At 61.8% G+C, this 27,151-nt stretch overlaps 2 protein-coding genes across 6 annotated transcripts; one reads left to right on the top strand and one right to left on the bottom strand.

The window, feature by feature from the left end:
- The first annotated feature begins 2,488 nt into the window (after positions 1-2,488).
- On the top strand, positions 2,489-5,475 carry ATG101 (autophagy related 101). 4 transcript variants are annotated; one of them, XM_054294188.1, is made up of 3 exons: positions 2,489-2,568; positions 3,585-3,873; positions 4,658-5,475. In XM_054294188.1, exons 1-3 carry the CDS (start codon positions 2,522-2,524, stop codon positions 5,060-5,062), a joined length of 741 nt encoding a protein of 246 aa, XP_054150163.1. In that variant the 5' UTR covers positions 2,489-2,521; the 3' UTR covers positions 5,063-5,475. The 4 variants fall into 4 exon arrangements, with proteins under 4 accessions (XP_054150163.1, XP_054150164.1, XP_054150166.1 ...); XM_054294189.1 differs by having other exon boundaries at positions 2,532-2,568; positions 3,588-3,873; XM_054294191.1 differs by lacking the exon at positions 2,489-2,568 and adding an exon at positions 2,615-2,702.
- A 2,450-nt stretch (positions 5,476-7,925) lies between these two features.
- On the bottom strand, positions 7,926-26,824 carry FMNL3 (formin like 3). Of its 2 annotated transcripts, XM_054294155.1 has the most exons (27): positions 26,631-26,824; positions 23,777-23,860; positions 23,602-23,682; positions 23,439-23,515; positions 21,484-21,567; positions 20,484-20,636; positions 19,241-19,349; positions 19,082-19,158; positions 18,883-18,976; positions 18,281-18,355; positions 17,281-17,391; positions 17,055-17,204; positions 16,842-16,943; positions 16,512-16,761; positions 16,257-16,325; positions 15,556-15,680; positions 14,060-14,262; positions 13,163-13,397; positions 13,014-13,082; positions 12,823-12,903; positions 12,612-12,741; positions 12,050-12,210; positions 10,558-10,659; positions 10,379-10,468; positions 10,174-10,285; positions 9,973-10,072; positions 7,926-8,441 (listed from the first exon to the last, which is right to left on the bottom strand). In XM_054294155.1, exons 1-26 carry the CDS (start codon positions 26,775-26,777, stop codon positions 9,981-9,983), a joined length of 3,063 nt encoding a protein of 1,020 aa, XP_054150130.1. In that variant the 5' UTR covers positions 26,778-26,824; the 3' UTR covers positions 7,926-8,441; positions 9,973-9,980. The 2 variants fall into 2 exon arrangements, with proteins under 2 accessions (XP_054150130.1, XP_054150131.1); XM_054294156.1 differs by lacking the exon at positions 20,484-20,636.
- Between the last annotated feature and the right edge of the window lie 327 nt (positions 26,825-27,151).

Below are 27,151 nucleotides of genomic sequence, written 5' to 3'. Positions count from 1 at the left end.
GCGGGACCTTTGTCCCTTGTGTTCCCTTTTAGTTAAAATTCGGGGGTTGGGAAGGGGGGACAGAGCAGCGGGGTTGGGGACAGCCGGAGAAGGGGGGAAAATGGGATGTTGGAGCTGAGGGCAGCCAGAACATCGAGGAGAGGGAGAGCCGGAGGGAACAAAGAGGACACGGGAGCTGGTGACAGCCGGGCTGGGGACAGTCAGAGCTGGGGACAGGAGCTGGTGACAGCCGGAGCTCGGGGACAGTGTAGATGTCAGAGCTGGGGGCAGCTGGGACACTTGGGCTGGATAAAAACAAGACGCTGGAGCCGGGGAAAAAACAGAGAACTGGAGCTGGGACAGCCGGGGTGATGGAGCCGGGGACAGCCGGAGTCAGGATGCCAGAGCTGGGGACAGCCAGGCCGGGGCGTCTGGGGACAGCTGGGGCACCGGAGACAGCGACAGCCCGGATGCCAAACCGGCGACAGCGGGCCCGGTGGGTCTGGGGACAGCCGGGATGTCAAACCGGGGACAACCCGGATGCCAAAATCGGGGACAGCCGGGGCTCCAGAGCTGGGGACAGCCGGACCGGTGGATCTGGGGACAGCTGGGGCACCGGAGCAGGGACAGCCCGGATGCCAAACCGGCGTCAGCCGGACCGGTGGATCTGGGAACAGCTGGGATGCCAAACCCGGGACAGCCGGGGCTCCGGAGCCGGGGACAGCCGGGACAGTGGATCTAGGGACTGTCAGGGCTCCAGAGCCGGGATACCAAAGCTGGGGACAGCCGGGGCTCCAGAGCGGGGACAGCCGAGATGTCAAACCAGGGACAACCGGGGCTCCAGATCCGGGACAGCCGGGGATCCATAGCCGGGGACAGCCGGGGACAGCCGGAATGCTAAACCAGGGACAGCCGGGACGTCAAACCGGGGACAGCCGGGGCTGCGGAGTCAGGATGCCAGAGTTAGGGACAGCCCGGGCTCCGGAGCGGGGACAGCCGGGGCTCCAGAGCTGGGGTCAGCAGGGGCTCCAGAGCTGGGGACAGCAGGGGCTCCAGAGCTGGGGACAGCCGGGGACAGCCGCGGCTCCGGAGCCTCACGTTGCCCACGGCGCTGCCCTTGAACCGTCACTCACCCCCGGCTGCCGCTGGCCCGCACCTGTCGCCTGCCTGATTTATCCTCCCCAAAATAACCGGGAAGCGTGACCGTGATCCCCGCTCGTGTTCCTGGGGACGTGGCCGCTGGCAGGGCCAGCCCTGGCGGGGGGGTGGTGGCAGCGTTTGGGGTCCCCAGCCCAGGAGTTGGGGACAGAGCCGGGGACACCAAAGCAGGGGGTGACACGCGTGGCTGATTTGTCCCCCGGGCTTGTCGCCTTCCTGCTGCTGGGGACAGCCTGGCCCCGGAGCAAACTGAACGGGGACACTCGGAACAAGGGCCACATTGAGTCACGGGGCCGGGGGCGCCCGCAGTGCCACAAAACAAGGGTCCCTCTGTCCCCCCCGCCGCCGCCCCCGCCTGGGGACAGCGCTGACGCACGGCGGGGCCACGAACGGGAACCGGGGCACGGTGGGCACCGGGTTGGCACCGGCACGATTGCTCTGTCCCCTCCCCACAGCTCAGAGCTGCCCTCTGCCACCTTGTCCCCATCGCTGTCCCCGTTCCCTCGGCACGGGCTGCTGCGGGAGGGACGGGGACGGTACCGGCAGGGCAGAGTGAAAGCAGCTCCGTGGAACCGGCGGGCGGGCCCGGGGCTGCCTGGCACAGACACGGCCGTGTCGGTGTGTGCCCGCACGGTGACACGGCCACATTCCTGCTGCGACTGACACCGAACCATGTGTCCCCATGGCAGGATGGCAGATCAGTGCCCCAAATGTCCCCTTTCCCTGTGTCCCTATGTCCATCCATCCCCTGTTCCTTTGTCTTCCAAGTCCCTGAGTTCCTGCTCCCTCTGCTCCCCATACCCACGTGTCCCCATATCCATCCCTATCCCCATACTCAGCCATCCCACTGTCCCTTTCTCCCCCTAGTCTTCATGTCCCTTTATCCCGCGTCCCCCTGTGTCACCCTGTCCCTTCTGTCCATCTGTCCCTGTGTCCCCCCTTTTTTTATTTCCCTTGCTGTCCCATATCCTTGTGTCCCTTCATACCCAGGTGTCCCTCGTGCCCCTGTTCCCCTGTATCCGGTGTCCCCACGCGTGTCCCCCCCGTTGTCGCCTTGTCCCCGCAGGGGTCAGCGGGGGACGCCGGCCCCGCTGCAGTACCCCCGAGGAGCCTCCAGCAGAGGGGGCGCCATGGAGCAGGTGAGACGCTCTGGGCTGCGGCATTCCAGCTCTATGTCCCTTTTGGAACGAACCAAGCAGCGAAGAGGGGTCTCCGCGGACTCGGAACGGCCAATCCACCTCCGGTGACACCCCGCGGGCGGGAACGGCACCGAAAGGGAAAAATATTAACGGAATCAAATTCAGAGTGATGAAACACGGTGGTCATGGCCGGAAGGGTGGCTACGGTGGCCGGTGGTGTGTTCTGCCCCCCCCGCGCAGATGGGATGATCCACTTCCCTCCTCCGTGCCGTCAGATGGTCGGGCCCGGGCGGTGAGTGGGGACTGGGGCCGGGTCCGGGGATCGAGGGAACCGGGGCCGGGCCGGGGCTGAGGGGGCGCAGGGACTGAGAGGGGACCGGGACCTCAAGCCTGGAGGGAGCCTGAGGCGCTCCGTGGGAGACTGAGGTGGGCTCGGGCCGCGACGTCTGGGCCTGTGTGGTGTTTTGGGGGACCCAGCCGGGATCCCCCGGGCTCCTGTGAGGTGGGGGTGGGCCCGTACAGGGACACCCGGGTCCCTCAGGGGTATTGGATCCATGAGGGGACCTGAGCAGGACATTTGGGTTCCTGAGGGGACCTGAACAGGACATTTGGGTTCCTGAGGGGACCTGAGCAGGACATTCGGGTCCCTTCTGGGGTATTGGATCCCTGAGGGAATTTGACCAGGACATTCGGGTCCCTTCTGGGGTATTGGATCCCTGAGGGAATTTGACCAGGACATTCGGGTCCCTTCTGGGATAGTGGATCCCTGAGGGGACCCGACCAGGACATTTGGGTCCCATCCTGGGACACCTGGATCTCTTTGGGACACCCAGGCCTGGACCCTCCTGAGCTTCTGCGAGGGCCCATGTCTGTGGGATGTGAGAGATTTCAACCAACCCCATCTCTGTGGGGCTATGGGGGACCTGTACTGAGGGTGCCTGGATCCTTGTGGCATGTGGGGGACAAAAATCAGGACATCTGGGGCTGCAGGGGGTCTGTACCAAGGGTGTCTGGATGCTTTTGGCATGTGGGGGATTCAAATCAGGACATCTGGGTCTCTGTGGGGTCTGTACCAAGAGTGCCTGGATCCTTGTGGCATGTGGGGGACCCAAATCAGGACATCTGGGTCTCTGTGGGGTCTGTACCGAGGGTGCCTGGATTTTTTTGGCATGTGGGGGACTCAAATCAGGACACCTGGGTTGGTCCCTGTGGGCTACCAGGACACCAGCACACAGGAGGATGGCAGAGGGGCTGTCACCCAAGCCTGACAGCACCCAACCCCCCCGTGCCACCCTCGTGTCCCCTCAGCAGCCGCTGCTGTGGCCCCTCCAGCGCCGGCCCCACCATGAACTGCCGCGCCGAGGTGCTGGAGGTGTCGGTGGAGGGCAGGCAGGTGGAGGAGGCCATGCTGGCCGTGCTCCACACCGTCCTGCTGCACCGCAGCACCGGCAAGTTCCACTACAAGAAGGAGGGCACCTACTCCATTGGCACCGTGGGCACCCAGGACGTGGACTGCGACTTCATCGACTTCGCCTACGTGCGCGTCTCCTCCGAGGAGCTCGACCGCGCTCTCCGCAAGGCTGTGGGGGAGTTTAAGGTGAGAGGAGGGAAAATGGGGAGCATGAAAGGGGTTAAAGGGAAGCCACACATCTCTGCAAGGGTCCCCCAGGATGGAGCAGGGGGCACGTGTGGGTGGATTAAAATGAGCAGTGTAGGGGGATACATTTGAGTAAATTAAAGTGATGTAGAATGTAATCTTATCCCCCAACGAGTTGCAGCTGGACCAATTAGTAAAAGATTAGGAGCTACACCTGTAGCCAATAAGGACAAGTGGTATAAAAGAGTGAATTGGTGGGATCTGGACTCAGATGATTACTGCAAGGACCAAGAAGAGTCAGTGTGTAGAGGAACTGCTTACAGAAAACATTGAGGAGGCACAAAACTCTGAGGGTATGGAATCCTTGCACTGTAATGATAACAGAACTCTTGATATAAAAGATAACAGCTGAGGGCTGGAGGAGACTGAGAGGAGACTCCTCAGCTTCATCCCCAGGGCAGCTCCGGTCTCTGCTCCCTGGGACAGTGACAGCACTGAGAGAATGGATAGAGCTGTGGCAGGGAAGGGGTGGGATGGGTATTGGTGAAAAGCTCCTTCCCCCACAGGATGATTGGGGGCTGGAACAGCTCCCCAGGATGTGGTCATGGCCCCAAGGCTGCCAGAGCTCAGGGAGTGTTTGGACACTGCTCTCAGGCACAGGGGTGGGTCTGGATGATCCCTGGGGGTCTCTTCCAGCTCAGGATATTCTGTAAACCCCAGTGGGATGTGCCTGGGGAGGGTTGGTCAGTCCCTGCTCCCCCGTGACCCCCGTGCTGCCCTGCAGGACGCGCTGCGCAGCTCCGGCTCCGACGGCATGGGGCAGATCTCCCTGGAGTTCTACCAGAAGAAGAAATCCCGGTGGCCCTTCTCGGATGAGTGCATTCCCTGGGAGCTGTGGACCATCAAGGTGAACGTGGTGAACCTGGCCAACGAGCAGGAGCGGCAGATCTGCCGCGAGAAGGTGGGGGAGAAGCTCTGCGAGAAGATCATCAACATCGTGGAGGTGATGAACCGCCACGAGTACCTGCCCAAGATGCCCACCCAGTCCGAGGTGGACAATGTCTTTGACACCAGCCTGAAGGACGTGCAGCCCTACCTGTACAAGATCTCCTACCAGATCACGGACTCCCTGGGCACCTCGGTCACCACCACCATGCGCCGGCTCATCAAGGACACGCTGGCGCTGTAGGGCTGGTGGCACCCAGGCAGGGTCACCGTGGCACTTTTGGGGCAGTGACTCTGCTTGGATCCCCTCCTTCACCTCCAGAAAGCTTCTGGGAGGAGCTTGGCTTGGCCTAGCCTGTAATTTGGGGGTTGCTGCTCCTTGGTTTTGTCCATCCTGGAGAACTGGCTCAGTGGCTCCGGCCTGGCTGATGACCGGGGTGAGTCCTCAGGGCAAGGGTGGCACCAGCCCTGAGTGGTGCTGGGGCCTGGCAGAGAGTGCTGGGGGTCAGGGTGAAACCCCACCCCACCCCTCTGCAGCACACTGGGTGCCACACAGCCAGTGCTGGCCGTGTCCCTTATCACCACCTGTCCCCAGTGTCACTCCTGTCCCAGGGGGCCAGAGCTGCCCCAAAAATAAAGAGTTTCTGCTTTCACACAGAGCCTGGTCACGTCCTGGCTGTGGGGGCCATGGGAGGGGGGAATGGATGCTGAGGCTGAGCTGGTGGTCACTGTCACATCCAAAACCAAGGGGCTGAGCTGGGGGGGGTCCCCATTGCTGTGGGGCTGAGCTGGGGGGGGTCCCCATTGCTGTGGGGCTGAGCTGGGGGTCTCCAGTGCTGTGGGGCTGAGCTGGGGGTTCCCAGTGTGATGGAGCTGAGCTGGGGGACCCCATGGGGGATTGAGTGCTATGGAGCTGAACTGGGGGTCCCCATGGCACACTCACACCATGGGGCTGAGCTGGGGGACCCCCATGTAATGGGGCTGAGCTGGGGGTCCCCTGAGCCATGGGCTCCCCATTGCTCCCCAGTGCTGTGGAGCTGAACTGGGGGTCCCCATGGCACACTTACACCATGGAGCTGAACTGGGGGTCCCCTGAGCCATGGGCTCCCCATTGCTCCCCAGTGCTGTGGAGCTGAACTGGGGGTCCCCATGGCACACTTACACCATGGAGCTGAGCTGGGGGTCCCCTGAGCCATGGGCTCCCCATTACTCCCCAGTGCTGTGGGGCCGAGTGCCTGCAGTGGGGACAGCCAGAATGGGGAGCCCCAGATGCCTTCCAGGCCACCTCAGGAGGGGGCTAGGGTGACTCCCCCTTCCCTGCAGGACTCTGCACCCCTCCAGGGGGGCTCCAGGCCGGGGCAAAGCTGCTGCCCCTTGCCGGGGGGGGCACCCAGCGCCAGCGAGCGTGAGGGGGGCCGTGGAGGGAGGATCAGAGAGTTCCTGACATCACTTAAACCCTCGCGTCTGTCACCGCCACACTCCGCTCCCGGGAGGAAGACGAGGAGGAGGAGGAGGGGGACATGAACGCCACCCGTGAGGACACGGGGCTGAGCGAGGCCGCCCAGATTGCCGTGGTCCTGGTGCTCTGCCTCGCCGTCACCTTCGCCATCCTCTTCCTCGGCTGCAACCTGCTCCTGCAGGCCGAGAGCCTGGCAGCGCCCACGGCGCAGGGCGAGCGGCGCCTCTCCGAGCCTGACCCTGCCACCGAGGGCACGTAGGGACCGGCCGGAGCCTCACGGATGGACAGATGGACAGACGGACGGCCGGGTGCAGATGGACAGATGGACACGGACCAGCACAGATGGACGTAGCCGGGCAGGAGCATCCTTGGCTGCAGCATCTCCAGTGACCCTTGGGAATGGAGCAGGATGTGCATTGGGATCCTGCCCTGAGTGGCAGATGGACAGATGGACGGCTGGGTGTGGATGGACAGCTGTGTCCTTGCCTGTAGCACTTCTGAAGGTGTGGGACGGCGCTGGAGGCTTGTGTGGGTGGATGTAGGGAATGGGCAGTGAGCCCAGTGGATGGAGGGATGGACATGGATCGACATGGATGGACATGGCTGGACAGAAGCATCCTTGGCTGCAGCACCTCCAGTGTCCCTTGGGAACAGGATGTGCACTGGGATCCTGCCCTGAGCAGCAGATGGATGGATGGATGGATGGATGGATGGACGGATGGACACGGACCAGCACGGATGGACATGGCCGGACGGAGGTGTCCTTGGCTGCAGCATCTCCAGTGACCTTTGGGAATGGAGCGGGATGTGCACTGGGATCCTGCCCTGAGCACTGGGGACTCGGGTGCCTGGATGTCACTGAGGGCAGGTGGGACCCGCCTAAGCCTGGCGGACGGACGGACGGAGGGATGGACGGATGGATGGACAGATGGACACGGCCAGACAGCAGCATCTTTGCCCACAGCATCTCCGAGGATCCCCAGGCTGGAGCAGGGGGTTTGTGTGGGTGGATTAAAAGGTCCCAGGTCAGCAGCGGCGCTGGGGGGGCTGAGGCCGGGCCAGATCCCACCCTGGGTGTGGCAGTGCTGGTAATCCCCCCAAGAGGATTAGAGAAAACTTTTATTCCCTGTTTCAGGGCTAATCCCTGGGCTGGTGGGGCTCAGCAAGGGAGGCCAGGCCCTTGTGCCGCTGCTGAGGGTTTGGGGTCACATCCTGCCCCTCCCAGCACCCCCATGGCCACCCCCACAAGCCCTTTTTGCCATCCTGCCCCTCCAGTCCTTTGGGACCTCACCCTGCTCCCCCTGCAGCCCCTCCCAGCCTCCAATCTGTTCCCAGTCCCCCATAGCCACCAAAAGTGGGGAGAACTGGGACCACCCCACACTGGAATGGGGCTGGGGGTGTGGGGGGCTCCCAATTCCTCCCCAAACCAGGTCCCCCCTCTCCTTAATCCCACAGCTTTAATAACAGCACTGCAAAGCTCTGCCAAATGTCTGCACATCTCTGTGCCCCCTCCCTGTCCCCCCCAAACACAGAATCACAGCCTGGGGAGGCCCCCAAAACTCCTGGGCTGCCTCTGTGCCCCCCCCACGTTCCCCCAAATCAGGCATTGGCCTTGTAAAAGACTCCATATATTTCACATGTACAAAAAGTCACTGTGGTGGGGGGAATGGTCAGGGGGGTCCTGGGGTGGGGGGCACCATCCTGCCCCTCTCCAGGTGCCCCCCCAGCCTGGCTTTGGTCCCTTTTTTTTTGGCACTTAGTGTTCACATCAGTGGTCAAAGTGTCGAGCGCGGGGTGGAGGGGTCCCTCTGGTCCCTGCAGTGGGGCTGGGGGCTCTGAGCCACCCCAGGGAACAGGGGGACCCTGACGGGGAGGGGAGCACCCCATGAATCAGCTCCTGATGCTGGGGCTCCACCAGAGATGGATTTGGCCTCTGCCTTGGGTGGGCAGGGGGTGCAGGGTCTCCCCGGGCACAGGGATGTCACCCGTGGGAATGGTGGCACATTTTGGCCCTGTCCCACGTGGTGTCAGGGCAGGACGGAGCCTCACGGGGCACTTGGGGGGCAGAGGGGGGTGAGGAGGGGCTGAGGCAGCCCCAAATCCTCCCCTGCCCCCTGGTCGGGCTCCTTTGCCTTGCTGGGCTACAGGCGGATCCACCTTCGGGCTGTGGGATGGAAGGGACAGTCAGGGACAGAGCCAGGGACACCTGGGGGTGCCCAGGTGACCCCCCCAGAGTACAGGCACCACAGGCTGAGTCCTCCAGGCACTGGCCTAGGACTCAGCAATGCACTGGGATCCCCACTCTGGGCTCGAGCAGGGCACTGGCACCATACCCTGGCAACCAGTCTTGCACTGGTACCAAACCCTGGCATCCAGTCTTGCACTGGGATCCTGCCCAGAATCCAGGAGTGCACTGGGACCTTGTCCTGGGACCCAGTAGTGCACTGGGATACCAGTGTGGGATCCAGTACTATACTGGGATCCCATCTTGAGACCCAGTAGTGCACTGGGATAACAGCCTGGCATCCAGTCTTGCACTGGGACTCTGCCTTGGGATCCAGTTTTGCCCTGGGATCCTGCCCAGAACGCAGTAGTGCACTGGGATACCAGTGTGGGATCCAGTCTTGCACTGGGACCTTGTCCTGGGCTCCAGTAGTGCACTGGGATACCAGTGTGGAATCCAGTACTGTACTGGAATCCCATCTTGAGATCCAGTAGTGCACTGGGATACCAGTGTGGGATCCAGTCTTGCACTGGGACCTTGTCCTGGGCTCCAGTAGTGCACTGGGATACCAGTGTGGGATCCAGTACTGTACTGGAATCCCATCTTGAGATCCAGTAGTGCACTGGGATCCTGCCCTGGGACCCAGTGACCCCACTCTGGGATCCAATATTGCAAAAGAATCTGTGCTGGGATCCAGCCTTACACTGGGATTGTGTGCTGGGATCTTGTGCTGGGACCCAGCCTTGCACTGGGATCCTGTGCCAGGACTCCATTCTGGGTAGAACATTTCACTGGGATCCAGTTCCCTTCCACCCAGATCCAGCTTTATGTTGGGATCCTGTGCTGGGATCCAGCCTTGAACTGGGATCTTGTGTCGGGATCCTGCCTTGCACTGGGATCCTGAGCTGGGATCCAGGTCTGTGTTGGGATCCTGTGCTGGGATCCAGCCTTGCACCTGGATCCTGTGCTGGGATCCAGCTCTGAGTTGGGATCTTGTGCTGGGATCCAGCCTCAAACTGGGATCCAGTGTTGAAACTCAGCTTTGCACCAGGATCTTATGCTGGGATCCAGCTCTGTGCTGGGATCCTGTGCTGGGATCCAGCTCTGTGCTGGGATCCAGCCTAGCACCAGGATCCTGTACTGGGATCCAGCCTCGCACCAGGATCCTGTACTGGGATCCAGCTCTGGGTTGGGGTCCTGTGCTGGGATCCAGCTCTGTGTTGGGATCCTGTGCTGGGATCCAGGTTTGCACCAGGATCCTGTGCTGGGATCCAGCTCTGAGTTGGGATCCAGCACTGGGATCCAGCCTTGCATTAAGATCCTGCCCCAATCCAAAATCCTGAGGCGCACCAGACACCCTGGGGTGACAACATGCAGGGAGGGGGGCGTGCAGAAGGGGGCATGCAGGGCTCAGGGGGAACCCAGGGGGATCCAGGTGGGATCCAAGGGGATCCAGGCATGCAGGTGGTACCTGGGCTCTTAACAGCTGGACTCGTCGTGGTGGGACGGGTCGCAGAAGAAGCGGGAGCCCCGCTTGGCCGTGCGGGCAGTGAAGGGGACGCTCTTCAGCGCTGCGGGGGGGACGGGCAGGGGACGGGGGGGACAGGGACACGTCAGCCCCCGTGGCTGGCAGGGCCAGGGCAGGGGGCCAGGGGGGGCGAGGGGGCCATACCTGTGATGATGTCCTCGATGGTGCCATCCTTGCCCTCGTACATGGGCCGGTGGTCCTTGGCCTGGCGCCGCCGCAGCTCCGCGATCAGCTCCTGCTGCTGCCACTTGTTCCGCTGGGAGGGAGGCACAGGGGGCCAGGTGAGGGACACAGGGGTCCCCTCCGTGCCCCCCACTCCCTAGCCCACCCCGTGGCTGCCTCCACCAACCTTCTCCTGCTTTTTAGCCTCCTGTGCCAGCAGCTTCTCCCGCATCACCTCCTCCTGCTTCTTGCGCGTCTCGTTCTCCTGCTCCGCGTCCTGCCGGGGCACACAGGTGGGCAGGGGTCAGATTTCCCCCACCATGGTGCCACTCACCTGCAGGGTACCCCCTCCTGGCCCCAGCTCACCTTGTAGGAGTGGATGAAGCGGACAAAGACCGGGAAGAAGACAGACGGCGGGGTGGTCTTGGGGCTCTCACCGAAATACCGCACCACGGTGTTGTAGGCGTCCTGGCACAGGAGCAGGGTCAGGCACGGGCAGTGCCCAGCACAGGGGGAGGGCAAGGCATGGCGGGCATCATGTGTGGGCAAAGCAGGGCAGGAGAGCACAGGGAGTGTGCAAGACAAGGTGTGGGTGACAAGGAATGCACACAGAGAATGCAAAGGAAGGCAGGAGTGCACAAGGAGTGTGCAGAGCAAGGTGTGGGTGACCAGATGTGCACGAGAAGTTTGCGGAGCCAGGAGCAGAACCAGACGTGCAGAAGGACCATACAAGACAAGGTGTGGATGACAAAGAATTACACAGAGCATGCAGAGGAAAGCAGAAGTGCAAGAGAAACATGCAGAGCAAGGTGTGGATGGCCAGGTGTGCACAAGGACAATGCAAGACAAGGTGTGGATGATGAAGAAAGACAGGGAACATGCAGAGGAAAGCAGGGGTGCAAGAGGACCATGCAGAGCAAGGTGTGTGGGTGACCAGATGTGCACAAGGACTGTGCAAGACAAGGTTTGGATGAGCAGATGTGCACAAGGAGTGTGCAAAGCAAGATGTCCGCACAAGGACTGCATAGAGCAAGGTGTGGATGACGAAGAAAGACACGGAATATGCAGAGGAAAGCAGGGGTGCAAGAAGAGTATGCAGAGCAAGGTGTGGATGACCAGCTGTGCAGAAGGACCATGCAAGACAAGGTGTGAGTGACCAGGTGCGCACAAGGACCATGCAGAGCAAGGTTTCAATGACCAGGTGTGCCCATGGACCATGCAACACAAAGTGTGGATAAGCAGATGTGCACAAGGACCACGCAGAGCAAGGTGTGGATGACAAAGAATGACATGGAGCATGCAAAGGAAAGCAGGAATGCAAGAAGAGCATGCAGAGCAAGGTGTGGATGATGAAGAAAGACAGGGAACATGCAGAGGAAAGCAGGGGTGCAAGAGGAGCACGCAGAGCAAGGTGTGTGGGTGACCAGATGTGCACAAGGACTGTTCAAGACAAGGTGTGGATGATGAAGAATTACACAGAGCATGCAAAGAAAGGAAGTGCAACAGGAACATGCAGAGCAAGGTGTGGCTGACCAGGTGTGGACAAGGACAATGCAAGACAAGGTGTGGATGGTGAAGAAAGACACGGAACATGCAGAGGAAAGCAAGGGTGCAAGAGGAGCATGCAGAGCAAGGTGTGTGGGTGACCAGATGTGCACAAGGACTGTGCAAGACAAGGTTTAGATGACCAGCTGTGCACGAGGAGTTTCCAGAGCAAGGTTTCAATGACCAGATGTGCACAAGGACCATGCAAGGCAAGGTGTGGCTGCCCAGCTGTGCCCGAGGAGTTGACAGAGTGAGGTGTGGCTGACCAGCCGTGCCCGTGGCCGGTGCCAGGCCGGGTGTGAGCCGCCCTCACCTCGGCCGTGCGCGCATCGCGCTGCAGCCGCTCCAGCTGCCCCTCGCTGCCGCCCAGGAAGCCGCGCAGCACCGCGCTCTCATGCTGCCCGCACTCCCGCCGCAGCAGCTCCATGCCCCGGCCCAGCTCCTTCACATCCAGCAGCACGTTCTCCAGGGACACTGCAGGGACACGGGATGGGTCAGTGCAGGGGGATACAGTATGGGTAAATGAAGGTGGTATAGAATGTAATCTTATCCCCTAAAGAATTGCAGCTGAACCATTTACTAAAGATTAGGAGCAGGCCTGATGTTAACAGGCCACACCTGTAGCCAATAAGAAGAGTGTTATAAAAGAGTGGATTGATGGGAACTGGAGTCAGCTGGCTACTGTGAGGATAAGGAAGAGTCAGTGCCTAGAGAAGCTGACTACAAGAGAAACATCAAGGAGGTACAAAACTCTGGCAATATGGAACCCTTGAAATGTAATGACAATGGATCTCTTGCACTATAATGACAACAGGGCAGTGGCTATGTGAAGTCGGGACAGCAAGGTGGGGTCATAGTCACAGGTTGAAGGGCACCTGCTGCAGCCTTCTCCACAAAGTGCAGCTCCTGCCAGAAGGTCGCCAGCTCTGGGTACTTCTCCCGCACCGTCAGCGCAATGAAGTGCAGCAATGTCATCTTCCTGTCGGTTGACTTGGTGTCCAGGAGCTGCAGGAGGATTTGGGGAGGGGGTCAGGGCTGTGGGATGGGACCCTCAGGGTCCCAGGGAGCCGGGGAGGGGCTGCCTACCAGGTCCAGGCTCTGCAGTTTGAAGCCGTAGACCGCGCCGCGTTTGCTGCTGTTCATGTAGTTGCCGAGTGCCAAGATGATCTGCAGGGGCAAAGCAGCAGGGTTGGAGGGTCAGGAGGGAGTGAAACCCCCACAGGAACCCCCTCACCCAGCTACAGTGAGGCTGGATGAAGGACCCCCACCCAGCCCACCTCCAACATGTGCTTCAGCTTCTGTGACGACTTAACAGAGGCCGAGGCCGCGATGATGGCGTTGAGCTGCTGCAGGGGGACAGCACAGGGGGGCTCAGCCGGGGTTCAAGGTGGAGCAGGTCCAGTTCTCCCCTTCCCCAGCTCCATACCGGCGTCAGCATCTGGATATTCTCGGCGAAGTTGCCCAGGAAGGCCATGATGGCCATGCGCTGGGGCAGCCTCTCCACCTTGCTGAACTGCAGCATGAAGCGATCCTCGTCCGCCAGCTCCTCCAGCGGCTTCCGCTCGCGCTCGTACTGCCTCAGTGCCTTGGCCTCTGCCTCCGTGGGCAGGAACCGCATCAGGCACTCCACGAAATCCACCGGCAGCGTCGCCAGGTCGAACCTGCCCCCGCACCACAGTGTTGGGGAGCAGATCCCCAGAGGTGCCCAGTTTGGGAAGCCTGGATCCCTGTTTGGGCACCCTGAACCACAGGCAGAGCCCCTGCACCCTGCCTGGGCCTCTGTACCCCACCTGGACCTCCTGAACCTCAATCAAACCATGTGCACCCCAGCCGAGTCCTTCTGCACCTTGCCTGGCTCTCCTGTTGATCCCTCTACCCCCAGCCAGACCCCCTACATCCCAAAAAGCTCCTCTGCATTCCAGACAGTCTCTCTGCACCCTGCCTGGCACCCCTGAACCCCAAAAAATTCCCACTGCTCCTCCGCCAAGACCCCCTGAACTCTGCCTAGGTCCCCTGAGCCCCAAGCAGCCACGCTGCCCCCCAGCCAAACCATCTGCACCCCAACCAACCCCCTTGCACCCCAACCAACCCCTTTGCATCCCTACCAACCCTCTTGCACCCCTGTCTCCCTCCTGCACCCCATTCTGGACCCTCCCTGCCCTTTGAGCCACTAGAACCTCAGCACCATTGTCCTCCAGCAGTGGAGGCCACCCCAAACAACCCCCTTGCACCCCAACCAGCCCCTTTGGCCCCTGTGTACCCCCTGCACCCCCCATTTTTGACCCTCCCTGCCCCGTTTCTACCCCCCCAGCACAGCCCATACGTGTGGATGGCCCGGCAGATCTCGTCAGCGCTGCGGCCGGCCTTGCGCAGGGTGATGGCCAAGTTCTTGGCACGGTTGGCCTCCAGCAGGGTCACCTTGGTGGCCACTTTCTGCGCCGCCTTGCTCTTGGCACACACCAGGTCCAGCGCCGGGCCCTGCGCCTTGGTCTTGAACAGCTCCTCGAAGCGCTCCAGGTCCAGGTCCTGGGGGGGTGAGGGGGGTCAGAATTGGGGCTGGGGGTGCCCACGTGGAGAGGAGGACTCCGTAATGTCAGAAGGCTAATTAATTACTTTATTATACAGAATTATTCTATACTATATTACTATTATACTATATTGTTTACTATATTGTATACTATATTATTATTATTATATTATATTATATTATATTATATTATATTATATTATATATATAATACTATACTGTATTATTCTCTACTATATTACTATATTATATACTATATTACTATAATACATATTATAATATGTTATATTATAGTGTATTCTATACTATATTGCAGTATATTGTTCTATACTGTATTACTATATTACTATTATAGTATATTCTATACTATATTGCTATTATTATACTATATTACAATTATAGTATATTCTATACTATATTACTAAATTTTATACTATATATTTTAGTATATTACACACTATATTACTATACTATATTAAATCTTGTAATATACTATATTATAGTATATTGTATGCTATATTACAGGATATTATTCTATACTATATTACTATATTATTCTATACTATATATTAGTATATTATATACTACATTACTGTACTATATTACATATTATAATATACTATATTGTAGTATATTCTATACTATATTACAGTATATGATTCTATACTATATTACTATTATACTGTATTCTATTATTCTATACTATATTATTCTGTACTATATTACTATATAGACACTATATATGTTAGCATATTCTATACTATATTACTATTATACTATATTCTATTATTCTATGCTATATTATTCTATACTATATTACTATATTATTATATACTATATATATTAGTATATTATATACTACATTACTATACTATATTACATATTGTAATATACTATATTATAGCATATTCTCTACTATATCACAGTATATTATTCTATACTATATTACTTGATCTAAACTGAATCTGCCAAGCACTCAACTCCACTGCACAGAATCTTGTGACCGTCAGCAGTCCCAACACACACACCTGGATTCAATTGGTCAATTAATCAAATTGACCAGAATAATTGACCAAATAACCAGAATCCAATTACCAATTCCCTTCAGGTAAACAATCTTCCACAACGCACCCCACTTGTGAACAACAAGAGGAGCAGCAATTGAGATAAGAATTGGTTTTTTCCTTTCTCTGAGCTTCAGTGAATGTGAATCCCAGAAATATCCTAGGGAAGCTGTGCCTTGTTTTTTCTCCATGAAGAGAAATGTGGCCACAGAGGGGTCCTGGGCTCACCTCCAGCACCCTCTCATCATCCAGCTCGCTGAACACCGTCCCGCTGATCTGGCTGGGCTTCAGCGCCGTCCAGTTGAACACAGGCAGCCGGAACTTGGTCTTGATGGGCTTCTTGATCCGGATGGCTGCCAGCGGGGTGGGAGCCAGCTCAGCACCCCCAGGGCATGGGGACATGTCCTGTGCCCACCCTGAGCCACCTGAGCCTGGTGTCATCAACCCCTGGGCCATCCCATGCTGGGGTCTCTGAGCAGGTGTTCCTTGAGGATTGCAAGCCCAGCACTCTGGTGTTTGCAACCCTTTCCCTGTCCCTTGTCCCTGTCCCCACAGTTCCTCTGTCCTCCCTGTCCACACAATCCCTACACCATCCCTGTCCCCACGGTCCCCACACCATCCCTGTCCCTTGTCCCTGTCCCCACAGTCTCTATACCATCCCTGTCCCCATGGTTCCCACATCCTCCTGTCCCCATTGTCCTCACACTGTCCCGCTCCCCACACGCTCGCTGTCCCCTGTCCCTGTCCCCACTGCCCCTGCACTGTCCCCTGTCCCTGTCCCCACTGCCCCTGCACTGTCCCACTCCCCACACCCTCCCTGTCCCCTGTCCCTGTCCCCACTGTCTCTGCCCTGTCCCCCGTCCCCCGTGCCCTGTACCCCATCCCCTGTCCCCTGTCCCCACCCCGTGGTCCCCCTCATCCCCACGTACCTGAGAGCCCCACGGTGAGGGCGATGGACGGTGCAGCCCCGGGCAGCGGCGGGGCCGGGGGACACTTCCCTGTGGAGCCATCAGAGGAGGGAGGAGGTGAGACCCCAATTCTGGGGACCACCACCCTCGGGTGTGACCCAGCACGGGGGACATCCCTTCCTGGGACCCCTCCCACCCCTGGGCACACCCAGCTCTGAGCTGCCCCAGCTTTGGGTACCCCGGGGTCTTCCTCTTCCTCCTCCTCCTCCTCCTCACCTGGGAGCGGGGGCGCGGGGGGCGGCAGCGGGGGAGGCGGAGGGGGCGGCGGGGGTGGCGCGGCTTCTACGGGGGGCAGGACCGGGGGTCTCAGGGTCTCCTCCGAGGGCTCGGGCAGCGGAGGGGGCGGCTCGGCCCCGCCGGGCACCGGGGGCGGCTCGGAGCCGTAGTGCCTCCGGAAAGCCTCGTCCTTCTCCTTGATCATCCTGCGCAGCGTGTGCACCTGGTGGCTCGTGTGCTCGTAGGTCTCCTGGGGACGGCGAGGGTCAGACTGAGGGGATTGGGACCCTTCCCCACTCCCCACAGCCCCTACAGCCCCCCTCAGCACACCTTGACCACCTCCAGCTCCTTCTCTCGCTGCAGCAGCTGCTTCTCCAGCTCTGCCACCCGCATCATGTTCTCGTTCTCCAGGTCCAGCAGCTTCTCCGTTAGCTGAGGAGAGGGACACGGCTGTGACAGCAGCTCGGGGACACCCCTGCTGTCACCTCTGACCTCCCTGGGACCCAGCAAGGAACATCCCCGCATCCCCCCGTGCTCACATACGTGGGACAGGTGCTCCTCCAGCTCCTCCACCTTCTCCAGGGCCACATTTTTGGTCTCAGCATCCTCCAGCAGCCCCCCCACATCGAAGACGTTGTCCAGGTACGCCTGGATCTGCACCTGCAGCTTCTCACTCTCCGTGTGCCTCGACTTCTATGGGCACAAAGGTGCCATCAAGGATGGGGGGGCCCCCCAACACAATTCCCCTGACCCTCGACCCCCCCCATACCTGCAGGAACTCCTCCAGCCCCAGTTTGGTGAACTCGTACTGGAGATGGACGCGGAAGTTCATGTCCTCCACCGAGTGCACCACGATGTTGATGAACTGCATGCAGGCCACCTGCAGGCAGGGCTGGTGTCACCAGGTGTTGTGGTGTGATGGAACAGCCTGTCCATCCCGGTTCTTTCCCCAGGTGTGCCAACAAGCTCTCCCTTCCCCTCCCCTGTCCCTTGCTGAGTGCTGTCCATCAATCTTGGCATTCCAGAAGGGTGTGGAGTGATTGGTGAAGTTCAAAAGATGCCTCTCAGCCCTGGGGGGCATTGGGCCATCCAGGTGTCGTTTGTCCCCTGAGATTTCCCCCCCCTTACCTGGTTGAGGGCTCCCTACCCTTTCCCTGCCCCTCTCCCTGGGGTTAAAAGGAACAGCAACCACGGGGTCAGGGAGTTCTGTTGGAGCTGCTGCTGCATTCAGAGGCCTGTGGGCCAGAATAAAGCTCTGGATCCAAACCCTCCAGCAGAACCGACTCCTTTCCTTCACCATGGCCTTAAAGCTTCTCCACCAGAGAAAAACCTGAGTTCCTGCAAGCCTGGACTTGTCCCAAGCACCCAGCTGCAATATCCAGCCGGCCAAAGCTGTCTCTGGGGTGAAACCACCACAGCTGCCACCCTTGGTCAAGCAGCAAGGGCCAGAGGAGCCCAGGCATGTTCCATCCAGCTATATTTGTATTTAATTCCAATATATTGGTGCCCAACGTGGGGCAGCTCCATCCTGGGGATGGATCAGTCAGGGAAGACACCCCTGAGGTGGCACCCTCACTTTTGCTGCAATATCCAGCTGGCCAAAAGTGTCTCTGAGGTGAAACCACCACAGCTGCTGCCTTTGGTCAAGCAGCAAGAGCCAGATGAGCCCAGGCACGTTCCATCAGGCTATATTGGTATTAATTCCAATAACCAGGAGTCCTCCTGGCCCCCCAGAGAGCCTCCCCCTCGCCCAGGACAGGGTGTCCCACCATGAAGTCGATGCTGCTGTCCTCGTTGCGGAAGTATTCCATCAACCGCTCGAAGCGATGTTTCTCCTTGCACACCTGGGCAGGCAGAAATGGGGTTCACCTGGCGTGGCCCCCCCCAGCCACTGACCCTCCCCTCATCTCCTGGACTCCATTTCCCTAATCCCAGTCTGGTCCTGGTACTCCCAGACTCCCCCATTCCTCATCTTCCCTGATCCCTTCACCACCTGCACTCCAGATTCCCCTTCCCAACCTGGTCCTGGGGTCCCTGGTGCCCCCATCCCAACCTTCTCTTGGGACCCAGATTGCTTCTGGGTCCCTGGTGTCCCCACCCCAACCTTCTCTTGTAGTGTCCCTCATCCCAGATTGCTCCTGCGGACCCTGGTGCCCCCATTCCAGCCTTCTCTTGGGGTTTCTCCCATCCCAGATTGCTTCTGGAGTCCCCAGTTCCTCCATTCCTGAGGTCCTGCTCCCCAGTCCCAGCCTGATTGTGGTGCCTCCATTCCCTCATCCCAGCCTGCTCCTGTCTCCCTCCATTCCCCCATCCCAACCTGGTCCTGTCTCCTCCATTCCCCCATCCCATCCCTGCTCCCATCCCCTTTTACCTCCTTGAAGTTGTCAAAGGCCGCCAGGATGATCTCGTGGCCGCCCCTCACCAGGCACACAGCAGCCAGCAGCTCCAGCACCAGCGCCTTCATCCTGGCCACAGCGTCACCATCATCACCATCAGTGCCACCATCACCATCAGTGCCACCCCCTGCCAGCTCCACGACCGCTGTCCCACCCTGCCAGACCCTCCCTCACCTCGGGTTCTTGTTGTTGAGGCTCAGGGCGATCTCGTTGACGGCGTGGGGGTGAGACATGACCAGGTTGAAGCCGTACTGTGGGCACGGAGAGCACAAAACCAGCGTCAGCCGTGGTGGCAGCGGTGACAGCGGTGTCCCCACCGTGGGGTGACACTACCTGGTAGTTCATGATGGCCCGGAGACACATGATGCACAGGTGAACATCATCCTTCTGGCTCACCAGGCGGGAGTTCTTCAGCGCCCTGCGGCTGGGCAGCGTGCCATAGCTGCGGGACAGGGCACACGGTGAGCGGGGCTGGCACCTCCGACGGGGGGGGACAGCGTGAGGACAGCTTGGGGACAGCTTGGGGACAGCCAGATGGGATTTGGGAGGGACAAAGGCAGCCAGAGGGCGACAGGGACAGAGCGAGCAGAGGTGGAGCAAAGGCGGGCACGGGGAGCAGAGGCGGGCACGGGGCTGGCACCGGACACCCGGAGCAGAGGCGGGCACGGGGCTGGCCCTGGTACTTACCGAGCAGCAAGGTGGGCACGGAGGGGACAGAGAGAGAGCGCAGCCAGAGAGGGGCACCCCGGCCCTGGAAGCAGAAACGGGGTGCATTACCCCGGGGCACGGGGGCACAGCCAGAGCAGGGGGAGCGGAGCCGCGAAGGCAGAGGGCAGGCGGGATGGGGAGATGCACACAGGGCGAGGCACAGCGCTGCGTTTGTGCCATGCAGTTGGCATGGGACAGGGCGAGGAGTGACACCATGGCAGGGCACAGACATGGCACGCACACACCATGGCACGCACAGACATGGCACGCACCATGGCACACAGCACGCCACACACCATGGCACATGGCACACAGCATGCCACACACCATGGCACACACATGGCACGCACCATGGCACATGGCACACAGTATGGCACATGGCACACAGCATGGCACACACCATGGCATACACCATGGCACACACCATGGCACACACCATGACACACAGCATGGCACATGGCACATACCATGGCACACACCATGGCACAGACATGGCACACACCATGGCACATGGCACACACCATGGCACACACCATGGCACAGACATGGCATAGACATGGTACACAGCATGGCACATACCATGGCACACACCATGGCACACTGGCACACACCATGGCAGAGACATGGCACACACCATGGCACACAGCATAGCACAGACATGGCACACAGCATGGCACACTGGCACACAGCATGGCACACAGCATGGCACATGGCACACACCATGGCACAGACATGGCACACACCATGGCAGACTGGCACACAGCATGGCACACTGGCACAGCACTCAGCAAGCAGCCAGAGCCCTGCACAGGCCGTACCCCCGTGGCAGGACGTGCTCCCCGAGTGGGATACGCCCCCGGGCACGTACCGTAGGGCGGTCTGGCGGGCAGAGCGTGCCAGGCTGCTGCCGAAGGGGGCGGGCAGGGCGCTGGGGTGCTGCAGATCCTCGATGGACCTGCTCCAGGAGCGCAGCTTCTCCAGGGCACCGTCCTCACCTCCTTCCAGGCCCTCAAAATCCAACCTGGAGGGGGCACACGCGTGGAGCGAGGGTGGCACAGGGCTCTGGTGGGTGGCACAGGGCTTTGAAGGGGGGCACACGGCTCTGGAGGGGGGCACAGGGCTGTGGTGAGGGGCACAGTGCCCTGGTAGGGGACACACGGCTCTGGCAGGGGGCACAGGGCTCTGGTGGGTGGCACAGGGCTGTGGTGAGGGGCACAGGGCTCTGGCAGCGGGCACAGTGCTTTGGCAGGGGGCACAGGGCTATAGCAGGGAGTTCATGGCTCTGGCAGTGGGCACAGTGCTTTGGCAGCGGGCACACAGTTCTGGAGGGGGGCACAGGGCTTTAAATGGGGGCACAGGGCTCGGGCAGCTCTGGCAGGGGACACAGGGCTGTGGTGGGGGGCACACGGCTCTATCAGGGGGCACAGAGCTCTGGCAGGGGGCACAGGGCTCTGGCAGCTCTGGCAGCAGGCACACAGCTCTGGCAGGGGGCACACAGCTCTGGCAGCAGGCACAGGGCTCCAGCACAGATGCAAGCACTGCAGTAGGTGCCAGGTGGGCACTGCGGGGTGGGCAGAGGCACGAAGGTGGCTCAGCAATTCCCAGAGCAGCCGGGCAGGGTCTGACATTCCCGCATCCCTCACAAACCGCTGCTCCCTCCCTGCCTCGGCGCTGATAACAGACCCGGCGCTATCAGGGAGCTGCCACAGGCTCCCCAAGGACTCCCTGGACCGCCAAGGACACCCCAAAGTCTCCCTGGACCCCCAAAGACTCCCCAGGGACTCCCCAAGGACTCCCTGGACCCCCAAGGACTACCCAAGGACTCCCTGGAACCCCCCCCTCACCTCGAGACCCCCGACCCCACTCACATGACGGCGCACTGGGCGAAGGACAGGTAATTCACCAGCACGTCCAGCCCTTTGTTCTCATCATTGAGGAACTCCCGCACCCACCTGCGGCACCAGGAACCCATCAGAGCCCGCGGGAAACGGGGATCCCCCCCAGAACAACCCCCATAAACACGGGAACCCCCCCAAAACATCCCCCTCCAACATGGGGACCTCCCCAGAACAACCCCATTAAACACGGGAACCCCCCCCAGAACACGGAGACCCCTCCAGCACAACTCCCTCCAACACGGGGACCCCCCCCCCAGAATAGCCCCCTTAAACACGGGGACCCCCCCAGAACAGCCCACTCGAACACGGGGACCCCACAGAACACGGGGACCCCCAAGAACACCCCCTCCAACACGGGGACCCTCCCAGAACAGCACCCTCCAACAGGGAGACCACCCACAACACCCCCCTCCAACACGGAGACGCCCCCAGAACACGGGGACCCCCCCAGAACAGCCCCCTTAAACACGGGGACTCCCCAGCACAGCCCCCTCCAACACGGAGACCCCCCCAGAACACGGGGACCCCCCAGAACACCCCCGGCACCACGGGCACCCCCGCCCTGGCACGGGCACGCTGCGGGCACTGCCCTGGTGGGCGCAGCCGCCCCGTTATCAGCAGTGCCGGCGTTATCAGAGGAGCGCAGGGCAGGGAGGGCTCGGTGCGGGCGGGAAACGGGGCTCGGTGATGGGGCTGCACCCCCAAACCCACCCCTGAGGGGAAAGGAGGAGATTCGGGGTGCCCTGACCCTTGGGAGGGTGTTGGGGTGCAATTGTGAGGCGCCAAGAAGGGAGTGGGGGTACAGGGGCTGGGGGATTCACCCAGAACCCTGGGAGGGTGTTGAGGGGCATTTGTCAGGTGCTGTGGGGGTTTGGGTATTCATGGGGTGGGAGGTTCACCCCGATCTTTGGGAGGGTCTTGGGGTGCAATTGTGAGGTGCAAGGAGAGGATGGGGGTATTCATGGGGTGGGAGATTCACCCTGACCCTTGGGAGGGTCTTGGGGTGCACTTGTGAGGTGCTGTGCCCATGGAAAAGGAGTGGGTGGGGGTACAGGGGGTGGGAGATTCACCCCAATCTTTGGGAGGGTCTTGGGGTGCAATTTTGAGCTGCCAAGAAGGGATTGGGGGTACAGGGGGTGGGGGGTTCACCCCGACCCCTGGGAGGGTCTTGGGGTGCATTTGTGAGGTGCTGTGCCCACGGGAAAGGAGGGGATTCGGGGTGTCCCGACCCCTGGGAGGATGTTGGGGTGCAGTTGTGAGGTGCAAGGAGAGAATGGGGGTACAGGGGGTGGGATTACCGGGGGTCCCCAGCCCAGCCCAGCCCAGCTCCGCGCGTCACGGAGCCCCGGGGCCCGCCGGGGCCGCCCCTTTCCTGCCGCCGCTCCAGCCCCCGAGCCCCAGCCCGTTTCCTGTCTCCGGCTGCTGCTATTTTGGGTTCCGTGGGCAGGGACGAGCGGGGCCGGCGGCGGGGAGCAGCCCGCACGTGCACGAGCAGCCCCGGGCACGCCGGTGCCACCGGGAACCCTCCGGTGATGTCCCCAAAACCCCCCGGTCCCTGCGCATCATCCCGGGGCCGGTCGGGGATGGAACGGACCGAGCCCCTCCGGTCTGTCGGGAGGAGCCGGACGGGGATCTGACCACGCTGCCTCGTTCAGGGCGTCAGCACCGGCCCATCCGCCCCGGCATCCGCCCCCGGGAGCGGCCCGCGGGCCGGGGCAGGAACCGGGCCCAGTTCCTGCAGCGCCTCCGGCTTCCCCTGCAGCTGTGCGGGGCTGGGGACAGCACCCGAGATCCCCCCGGGGCTCCAGAGCCATCCGGAACTCTGCACCCCACAAACCCCACAGTCTGGACCCCACAAACGCTCCCTGGGACCCCACAAACCCTCCTCGGGATCCCCCAGCCCCTCCCCGGGACCCCCCACTCACCCAATGTGGTTGGTCCTCAGGCTGATCTCCAGCTCCCGCAGCACCTTGGTGGATTCCTGCACCCTCCTCCTGAACTTCTGGGGGGCAGAGCAAGGCTGAGCTGTGTCCCCCCAGATTCCCCAAACCCCCCAAGGCTCCCCAAAGCCCCCCAAAGCCCCCTCACCTTGCGTGTGACACCCGGCTCCAGGAAGCTGCGCAGCTTCTGGATGTAGGCATGGGGCGGGCTCTTCACCTGGAACCGCTCCTGGGAGGGGACAGGAGGGTGTTGGTGACATTGGTGACATTGGGACAGCGGCGTTGTCCCCTCCCCAGACCCTCCACGGGCCACCCAGCCCCACCTGGTCACAGATGAGGTCCCATTTCTTCTCGTTGTCGTACTGGCGCAGCAGCCGGGCTTTGTCCGGGGGCAGGTTCATGGAGCTCTGGGGACACAGAGGGGGTGTCACCCTGAGGGACACGGGGACAGTGCCCCTAAGGGGCACCGAGACCCATGGCACAGCCCCAAAAAGCACCCACAGCTCAGCCAGGATCCCCTCCAAGGGCACCCTGAGACGTGGCATAGCCAGAGTGGCTGGCACCAAGGCGGGTGTCACCCTGAGGGACACGGGGACAGAGCCACCAAGGGGCACCGAGACCCATGGCACAGCCCCAAAAAGCACCCACAGCACCCACAGTGCTCCCCAAGGGGCACCGAGACCCATGGGACAGCTTGGGTGGCCCCAAAAAGCACCCACAGGGTCCCCTCTAAGGGCACCCTGAGCTGTGACATAGCCAGAGTGGCTGGCACCAGGGTGCACCAGCGGGCACAGATGTGGCATGGGCACAGATGTGGCACGGGCACAGCAGTGCCACCAGGGCCACGTGCCAAGCACCAGCGGCACCAAATCTCTCCATCCCTGACGCATCCTTCCTGTCTGCAGCTGCTTCCGTGCCACAACCGCAGCCTCCGCTCCCGACCGGGCACGGGGCCAGGCAGCGGTGCCAGCTCCCCAGGACACTGGACACAAAGCCTTGCACCGGTGCCACCCCCCCAGGACGCCAAACACAGAGCCAGGCACCAGTGCCAACTCCCCAGGACACTGGGCACAAGGCCTGGCACTGGGTCACTGGGAAGACCCCAGTGAGACGTGGCAAAGGACAAACGGGGTGCCACAGTGGGCACCAGGGATGCCAGAAAGCCTGGGAGTGCCCTGGTGGTGGGCAATGCCACTGCAGGGAGAGATGCCAGCCCATGTGGGCGATGTCACCATGGTGGGAGATGGCATTGCTCTGGGTGGTGCCACCCTGGTGGGAGATGGCATTGTTCTGGGTGGTGCCACCCTGGTGGGAGATGCCACCCTGGCGGTGACGCCACTCGGGGCAGCCCCGTTATCAGGAGCTGCTCCTCCCCTCCGTGCCAGCCCTGCCCGCTCATCCCGATCCCACGGGAAACAACCGGGACCGAGCCCGGGGGAGGCCACGGGAGCGCTGGGCAAAGGTCCCACGGGACTGACGGACCACAGGACAGACTGACCAGCAGGACAGAGTGACCAGCAGGACAGAGTGACCACCAGCAGGACAGACTGACCACCCGGACAGAGTGACCAGCAGGACAGACTGACCACCCGGACAGAGTGACCACCAGTAGGGACTGATTAGCAGGATAGACTGACCAGCAGGATGGACTGATCACCAGGACAGAGTGACCAGCAGGACAGACTGACCATCAGCAGGGACTGACCAGCAGGACAGACTGACAACCAGGACACACTGACCACCAGCAGGACAGACTGACCAGCAGGACAGACTGACCACCACCAGGACAGACTGACCACCAGGACAGACTGACCACCAGCACGGTGCCACCCAAACTGCCCCCCCGAGGGGCACCGTGCCCTCCGCACAGGTCCAGCGGTAAAACCCCGGCACCGGCCGGGAGCGGCGGCGGAAGGGACGCCCGGAGCCCCCGCCGGGGGGCGAGGGGCGCCCGCGGGGGGCTCTGAAGCGCCGCCGCCCGCCCGTGCCGCCGTTCCCGCCGCTCCGTTTCCTGCCTTTGTGGTGGGAACGCGGCCGCTCCCGGCCGGGCGCTTCCCCTCCGCCGTCCGCCCCACCGGGAGCCCCCCATGCCTTGAATCCCACCGGGAAACGGCGGCGCCGGAGGTTGGGGGGGGCTCCGGGGCGGATCCTCGCCTCCGGGAACCGCCGGGCTCCCATCACATGATGGAATGAATATTTTCCGCCCCCGGTAGCAGCCGGGACGGCACCGACGGCCGCGGGGACATTTTGGGGGAGGCAGGTGCCACCACCCCGCGAAGTGACCCCCTCCCGGTACCGGTGTCGCCCACCGGGACGTGTCCCCCCCGCCACAGGCCCCGCGTGGGATGCTGGACGGGCGGGAGCCGCTCGTTACCGGCGGGACGCGCCCACGCCGGTGCCCCCGGTGCCCCCCGGTGCCCCCCGGTGCCCCCGATTTCGCCTTCCAGAGCCCCGTGGGACCACACTCGGCATTTCCTGCCCGGCTGCGGCTTCCGCTGGCGGCGGCTCCCACCGGGATGGCGGAGCCGGGGGGGCACCGGTGTCGCCAATCCCCGGTGTCCCCCCCGCCACCCAAAACAAAGCCGGCGCCGCCGAGGGGCCACCGGGACGGCTCCGGGGCCACCCAAGCGCCGGTGGGACCCCTCGGCGGTGTTGGTGGTCCCGGTGGCACCGGGGTGGGCACCGCCCCGGCGGTGACAGCGCACCGGGGACCGCGCAGGGCACCCGCGCCTACCGGGAACCACTTCATGCACCGGGAAACCGGGAACCCCCGTACCCAGCGGGGAATGCCAGCCCCGCGCGCTGCCCCGACCGGACTTTCCCGGTTTGCAAAGTCCCCGGGCCGCAGGGGCCCCCGCGGTGGCACCGGGAGTGGCGTCACCCCCGGGGCTGTCCCGGCTGGGGAGTTCCCCGCGGTCGCTGCCCATCCCCGCGGGCACCGGCGCTCCCCGCCCGCCCCTGGCGGCTCCGGGCGGCGGTGCCGTCCCGGCGGTGCCCGGTGCCCGCCAACTGCGCCGGGAGAGCGCATCGGGAGGAGTCCCGGGGAGGGATGAACCGGGACGGGGCTCAGCGGGAACACCGACGGAGCGAACGGACGAAGCGCACCACCGGGGGCACACCGGGAATGGAGGGTGAGCACCGGGAACTGGGGGAGCGCGGCGGGGGTCGGCCTCTCACCAGCACCAGGGCGAAGCGCTCCTCCAGCTCGCAGGGCTCCGGCATCGGCATCTTTCCCGGGGCGAACAGTCCGGCTCCCCCGGGGGCCCCCGGTGTTCCCGGGCCCCGGGGCAGCGCCTCCCCGTCCGCGCTCTCCACGTTCCCCATCCCCGGCCCAGGCACCGGGGGGCGGTGGGGGAGGTTCAGCCCGTCGTGTCCGGCGTTGCCGCCGCCTCCCGCTCCGGCCCCGCCCGCCCCGCCCGGTCCCGCCCCAGCGCTGTCGGTGCGCGGCGGCGCCACCAGGGGGCGCCCTCCGGAGCGGCGGCGCCACCAGGGGGCGCCCGAAGGCCGGCAGCAAGCGCCGCGCTCCCATTGGTCGAGCCGCGCCCACGCTGGCCAATCAGCGCCGCGTTCGCGCGCGGGGGCGGGTCCTGCCCCTCCAACGGCGGCGCTCGGGCGCGGCCCGGACCGTGACGGCGGCTCGAGGGAGCCCCGCCCCTAGAGATGACGATAACCAATAGAATGAGGCGGAAGGCGGGACT

This window comes from Melozone crissalis, unplaced genomic scaffold, assembly GCF_028551555.1.
Source record: "Melozone crissalis strain CALT ecotype California unplaced genomic scaffold, PUWL_Pcris_2 ptg000222l_1, whole genome shotgun sequence".
NCBI lineage: Eukaryota > Metazoa > Chordata > Aves > Passeriformes > Passerellidae > Melozone > Melozone crissalis.
This window is presented reverse-complemented; position numbering and strand designations above follow the sequence as displayed.

Coding starts and splice junctions, on each gene's coding strand:
- ATG101 (XM_054294188.1), top strand. CDS start 2,522: ATGATCCACTTCCCTCCTCCGTGCCGTCAGATGGTCGGGCCCGGGCG. Junction 2,569..3,584: donor CAGATGGTCGGGCCCGGGCG/GTGAGTGGGGAC, acceptor GTGTCCCCTCAG/CAGCCGCTGCTGTGGCCCCT. Junction 3,874..4,657: donor AGGCTGTGGGGGAGTTTAAG/GTGAGAGGAGGG, acceptor GCTGCCCTGCAG/GACGCGCTGCGCAGCTCCGG.
- FMNL3 (XM_054294155.1), bottom strand. CDS start 26,777: ATGGGGAACGTGGAGAGCGCGGACGGGGAGGCGCTGCCCCGGGGCCCG. Junction 17,392..18,280: donor ACAGCAGCATCGACTTCATG/GTGGGACACCCT, acceptor CCCTGCCTGCAG/GTGGCCTGCATGCAGTTCAT. Junction 13,083..13,162: donor ATATCCAGATGCTGACGCCG/GTATGGAGCTGG, acceptor GTCCCCCTGCAG/CAGCTCAACGCCATCATCGC.